The following is a 6,365-nucleotide window of genomic DNA, read 5'->3' on the forward strand; positions in this document are numbered from 1 at the left end:
AGAACCCTGCTGAGGCTGCCATAAAGCAAGCTGGCGTGGTGTCAAAGAGAAAACAGACTCTGAGGCCGCAGCAACCGTCGTGAAATAAATGTCTGCCAATTTCTTCATAAGTTTGGGGCAGCAATTTCACTAGGGTGACCTAATATATCAGAACCTGTAGTCGCAGTAAACACCTGCACGGCATCATCAAAAGCAGGGCCAACAGCTATAACACTAGAAGGGCCGAGGAGCTTAGGCTGCAAACTAGCAGACTGCAAGCGGGACGCAATAAAAGCATAAAAGAAAACATCTCCCGCCGCATACACACCAAGTCCACCAAGATGAAAAGGGAATGTAACAAGGCGCCACTGCCAATCCCCAAAACCCTGCCCTGACGTAGTGACAATACGTTCCAAGCTAGAACGCAAAGCGGCATCAAAAGGAAGATGAACAGACCCAAAAACACTAGGGGAGCAAGTACGAAGGGAGAAGTAGAGCTTAGAAATATCAGTACAAGCTCGAAGAAGAAGCAACTCACATTGCGGGTCCTCAATCCTCGCAACCAAGTCCATTAGCTCAATGGTCTTAGTTACTCTCGTTGCCACAATCTCACTGTTAAAACTAGGACAAGTACTGACAGGTCCTCCCAATACTGTAGCACCGCGCAATGGCCGAGAAATAGAACTGGGGAAAACCCCAGGAAGCCGGTTCCGTGGGTCCTCAACAGGCCAAAAGACCTCCGTCTTGGAGACATTTAGGTGTAAACCAAAACGAGGGCCATCCAACCTAATCAAGTCCAAAACCTTCCCCACCTCCAAAGTATCACCCACAATGGTGCCATCATCTAAGTACCATGCCTGCAAAGTGAGGTCAAAAGTGTCCCGGATCTTGCAAACCAAGGGATGCAAAACCAACGCGAAAAGCAAAGGCCCCAACGGATCACCTGCGAACACCCCGACAAGACCACAAGCAAGTGCTCCCATAAAAAAGGCGGGCCGGGCTGGAATAACAAAACTCAACCCAACGGGAGAGAGCCGGCAATGACGCCGGACCTCTGAAGCATGGTTGAACGGTCAACAACAGGTTAAACGCATTCGAAATCAACCAAAGAGATATAAAGCCCCACCGAGCCCCCCGAGCCTCAATGAGCCGGTTCATGGCATGCAAGATAGCCTCTCCTCCACTGGACACACCCACCCCGAACTGAAGCCCATCAAAATAAGAAGATAAAGACGGGCCAACCATAGAAGCACCAACCTTATAGACAAGCCGTCTCCAGACCGTACCAACAGCAATAGGACGAACTCCACCACCCGGTTTAACGAGTGGTGTGAGAGGGGCGCTGGCAATGTACTCACCCAGAGGAAGGACACCGACCCTCAAGAAAAAGATTAACCACCCTAGTAATAGAAGTGATCAAATCATCGGAGATAGCCACAAAGCGGCCTACTCAAACAAAGACATAAGGTGTCAAGGCACGAAAACCATCCCTCCCACAAGAAGTACCACCAGGTAAGCTCCGAATCATATCCAAGACCACCGCCGAAGAGGCAACCAGAGGATGATGATCCCCAGACAGAGGAGGCAATGAAGGAGGCGGGGCGACAGGATGCTTCTCACGCAGGGCCACGGGAGTGGCATCGGAGTAGGGGACGACCCCAGAGGAAGAAAGCACCCGTACAACAGCAGTATAATGGCCATCAGAAATCTTCCGCCAGCATTGGCGAAGGTTAAGCTCACTCAAATCTAGATCCTCATGAAAGCACTCCTGTAACAACTGCAAACCCCCCCCCCCCCAGGTGTCCCCCAAGCAAGAATAGCCCTGGAAATACTCTCCTCCTGATGCTGGCGCCGAATAGCAGACCGACACTCATGATTACTCCAAGGAGCGAAAGTCCTGAGCAAACAAAGTGGTAGAACAAGCAAACGAACCCAGCGGGAGAGATCACTAGGGACATCAAACACCGCATCCAAGTCCCCTTTTAAAGCCCGAGCAAACCCAAGACGGCACTTTGGAGGAATAGATTTCACGGTGCGAAGGCCTAAAGACAGCAAACGATCCAGCGAAGATATAGACCACTGAACGAGCTCTACACTATCATCAGAAGAAACCGAAGTAGAAGGAGCCAAAGGTCTCGGAATACCATGAATATGGAAGGTGTAAATGCCATCAACACACCCCGGATGCTCCACAAAATCACCCCGACTATGCCGACATCTTGCTCTAACAGTACGGGTCATAAAACACACCCCACACAACCAGAGCCCCATCCGTCTCAAAGAACTCTCGACATTGGAATAAACAGTCAAACTATCAGCAAGAGTCTGACGCGTAAGGTCCAACGCACCGTCATGACAATGTCGGGCCTGTAAATGTTTCTACCAAGCTGCCTTTGTAAGGCCCTTACCGAAACCATCCCGACACCCCTGAAGGCTCGAAAAAGGACAATGGTACCGTACTAGCTCAGGCATGAAAGGACAACAAAACCCCACTACCCTTCCTCGCACACGATGGAGTTGAACAGCCAAGGATGACCAACACACCAACCAAAACGATAATGGTTGACAAACAGCCCAAAAAACCATACAACTCCCAACAGCAGCTGGTGACAATAAAAAAGGGCAGACAACCAGCAGCACCGACGGTAGAAAGCAAACAAGCAACAGGGGAAAGCAAAAGGAACGCAAAAGAAAACAGAAGACGGCCTGTAGCAGCACCCCGGCAACCACCAACACTACCCCCTGAAAAGCTCTGCCACACAAAACCACCCCGACCAGCAAAGAAGGACGCTGCGGAAGAACCAAAGATCTGCACCAGGCAAAGAAGCAAAAGAACACCGCAAGAAAAAGGGGAAAAAAAAGAAAAGGAAAGGAAAACCAACCAGAACTCCAACGACGGCCAACCTCACCTGAGAAACACCCCTCTCCGACAAATGCAACCGGCAGCCCAAGAGAAACCGCCAACAGACAAAAACTCGCACTTACCGAAAACCCGCAAATGTCAGTAACCCGAATCAACAACACCACCAACGCACGCAAAAAGCCGCCAGTGTTGATAAAAGGTTGATGAAAGGCGGAGTGGACACACAAAGAAGAAAGCCAACGTATGTCAAACACAGTAGAGGAAAGCCGCAAACGAAGAAGACAAAGATGGATGCCCTAATCGCGAAATCCTGCGAAAATCCAAACGGCAAAGAACGCCACACACAGTCACGCACGACGGCGACGTGGGGTAGTGCCCTGGCGGCAGCCGGTGGCAGAGGAAGCAACCCTAACGCAAGAATCGCCTGATCGCCTCTCTACCTCTCCTCTCTCTATTATTATTATTATTATTATTATTACTATTATTACTATTATTACTGTTATTGTTATTGTTGTTCTTATTATTATTGTTGTTGTTATAATTATTATTGTTGTTGTTGATATTATTATTATTATTATTATTATTATTATTATTATTATTATTATTATTATTATTATTATTATTATTATTATTATTATTATTATTATTATTATTATTATTGTTGTTGTTGTTGTTGTTGTTGTTGTTATTGTTATTGTTATTGTTATTGTTATTGTTATTGTTATTGTTATTGTTATTGTTATTGTTATTGTTATTGTTATTGTTATTGTTATTGTTATTGTTATTGTTATTGTTATTGTTATTGTTATTGTTATTGTTATTGTTATTGTTATTGTTATTGTTATTGTTATTGTTATTGTTATTGTTATTGTTATTGTTATTGTTATTATTATTATTGCTATTATTGTTATTATTGTTATTATTGTTATTATTGCTATTGTTGTTGTTTTTGTTATTATTGTTATTGTTATTATTGTTATTATTATTATTTTTATTATTGTTATATATTTTTTTTTAATAGAAGGATGCGCGCAGCTTTCATTAAAAGAAAAATAAAAGTTTACATGAAATTGGTGGGGAGCCGAGAGACAATTTGGGCTCCCACACCCTTAGCAATAGCAAAGCTAAGTCTAGTAAAAATGTAAGCGGCCACCCGAGCCCCCGCATCCTGAGATACCGAGAATTTCTGGATCCGCTTGAGCAAGGCAACAAATCCGAACCCGCCTCCCCAACCAAGAGAAAGAGAAGGGAAGGAAACCATAACCCGCTACCGCGCACAAATCCCCATACTTAGCACACTTTCGCTGAGCAGCATCAGCAACAACCCGGCCAGTCACAAAATCCGTCATCCCAGTCTGAGTCAAAGGAGAAGAACCTGTCAATTGTTATTCTTATTATTATAATTACTACTACTACTATTATTATTATTATTATTATTATTATTATTACGGTTATTATTATTACTGTTATTATTGTTATTGTTATTATTGTTACTGTTATTGTTACTATTATTACTATTATTGTTACTGCTATTGTTATTACTATTGTTATTGTTACTGTTACTATTATTGTTGTTATTATTGTTTTTATTATTATTATTGTTATTGTTATTATTATTATTATTATTATTTTTTTTTTTTTTGCAAGAAGGTATAATCCTTTATTCATTCACCATTGGGGAAAAAGAAAGGGTTAGATCTTACAAAGAATAGGAAGGAAAAGAAGAAGTAAGTGCAGTAAGAAAACGATGAGAGCTATTAGTAGAAGCTCGAGAAAGTAGGGAGACTGAAATAGTTAATTTAGCTTGATTGAGCAGCTGCACCGCAGTACGTTCATGGCCACTGAAGATCCTACGATTGCATTCTTTCCAGAGTATATAAATGGCACAAGTAAGACAACTGATCACCCAGACATGTTTTCAATGCCTACTTATTTCCCGTTGCATGCACCACTCCAGCTCCTGTCGATAGTATTGCTCCGACCAGCAAGATGATTCCAGTCCATAAGCTCTTGCCAAACTACCCGTGAAAAAGAGAAATCAAAGAAGAGATGGTCATGGGATTCATTGTCCTTTTTACATAGGATGCACCAATTGGGAATCATTAATCCTTTCAAGGTTAATTTGTCAATAGTTGCCAGTTTCTTTTGATAAGCCAGAGAAGAGATGATGTCATGCCTAGGTATCACCACCTTTTGTGAAATTGCTTTGTGCCAATGGATAGTAGGACTGCGAGGTCTAAACCAGTTGTAAGAAGTTGTGACAGTGAACTTATAACGTGTACACCAGTCCTGTAAAAGTGTCTTAGCAGCTGTAGGGGAGCCAGTAGCAGCCAGCAAGTCATCCTTGACAATGAAAATACTCCTGAAACTTTCAGTAAATCTATCTTGTATAGTGGTGTCCCAAATTGAGCAACTGGAAAGATGATAAGCTTTGTGCCAGGCACTCCACAGGCCCTGATGAGGTTGGTCAATCAGCCATAACCATTTAGAAATAAGAGCTTTATTCCATGAAAGAAGCTCCTTAACACCAAATCCACCTTCAGCTAAGGGAGAGTAGATACTAGACCAGCTCTTATCAACCATCCTTCTGTCGTTATCAGCTATGTTCCCAAAGAAAGTTTTGCACATCTTATTGATAGTTTTGAGCACACTTTTAGGAAGCAAGGCAATGGCACACCAAAAGTTTTTTAGACCAAAGACTACAGTATTAAGGAGTTGAATTCTGCCTGCATAGGATAGAAATTTGGAAGACCATTGTTGAGTGGCAGCTTGAATTTTGTTAATCAGGATACCATACATACCCACAGAAGTCCGGGCAGTATTCAGTGGTCGGTGGACCGGCTCAGAATCTCCTGTAAGTTCTTCTTCAAAATTTGAATTTTCCTTGAGTAGCAGTTGTTGTAGGCCGGTTGACCGGCCGCCGACCATGGACCGGCTGAGAGCCACCTGCATCTTCACTTCATAGTTCACATAGGAGGACTCTCAGCCGGTGGACCAGCTGCCGGCCGACAGGCCGAGAGTCCTTTTCTGCTTTACTCTATCCTTCTTCCCCATGCTAGCTTCGTGAGGCTATTTGCTAGGTCCTTTAGTCCTCTCGGGCTCAAATCCTGCAAGGAGAGACAAAAACTAGTAGAACGGGACTAAGAGTATAAAATGCAAGCTAAAGAGGTCAAAAACATCTATATTAGGGACAAAATGCATAGGGAAGAAGGGGGAAAAATGGTACAAAATAAGCGCACATCAAACTTCCCCACTCTTAAACCTTACTCCTCCCCGCGTAAGTGAGTACAAAATAAGCGCACATCAAACTTCCCCACTCTTAAACTTAAGCTAATAATATCCGATGATAGGTAATTAACAGGCTTTCTCCGTCCCTTCAACTCACAACGAAACACAATGAGGTATGTGCTCCCTTGCAAGGCAAGTAGGGGCTTGCGGAAATTTTTTGACACATCCAACATTTAAGCACAGATCAACATATAAGATGCATCATAAAAAGCCAAACCGCTTTCCTCATCTAAGC

The 6,365-nt window shown here is 43.3% G+C and overlaps 1 protein-coding gene across 1 annotated transcript; it reads right to left on the reverse strand.

Moving 5' to 3' along the window:
- Positions 1-4,771: 4,771 nt before the first annotated feature.
- On the reverse strand, positions 4,772-5,794 carry LOC141628788 (uncharacterized). The gene has a single exon (XM_074441885.1). It carries the CDS (start codon positions 5,792-5,794, stop codon positions 4,772-4,774), a length of 1,023 nt encoding a protein of 340 aa, XP_074297986.1.
- Positions 5,795-6,365: the final 571 nt, after the last annotated feature.

Source organism: Silene latifolia, chromosome Y (assembly GCF_048544455.1).
Source record: "Silene latifolia isolate original U9 population chromosome Y, ASM4854445v1, whole genome shotgun sequence".
Classification (NCBI taxonomy): domain Eukaryota; kingdom Viridiplantae; phylum Streptophyta; class Magnoliopsida; order Caryophyllales; family Caryophyllaceae; genus Silene; species Silene latifolia.

What these genes read in the sequence shown, in the direction of transcription:
- LOC141628788 (XM_074441885.1), bottom strand. Translation starts at nt 5,794, where the DNA reads ATGCAGGTGGCTCTCAGCCGGTCCATGGTCGGCGGCCGGTCAACCGGC.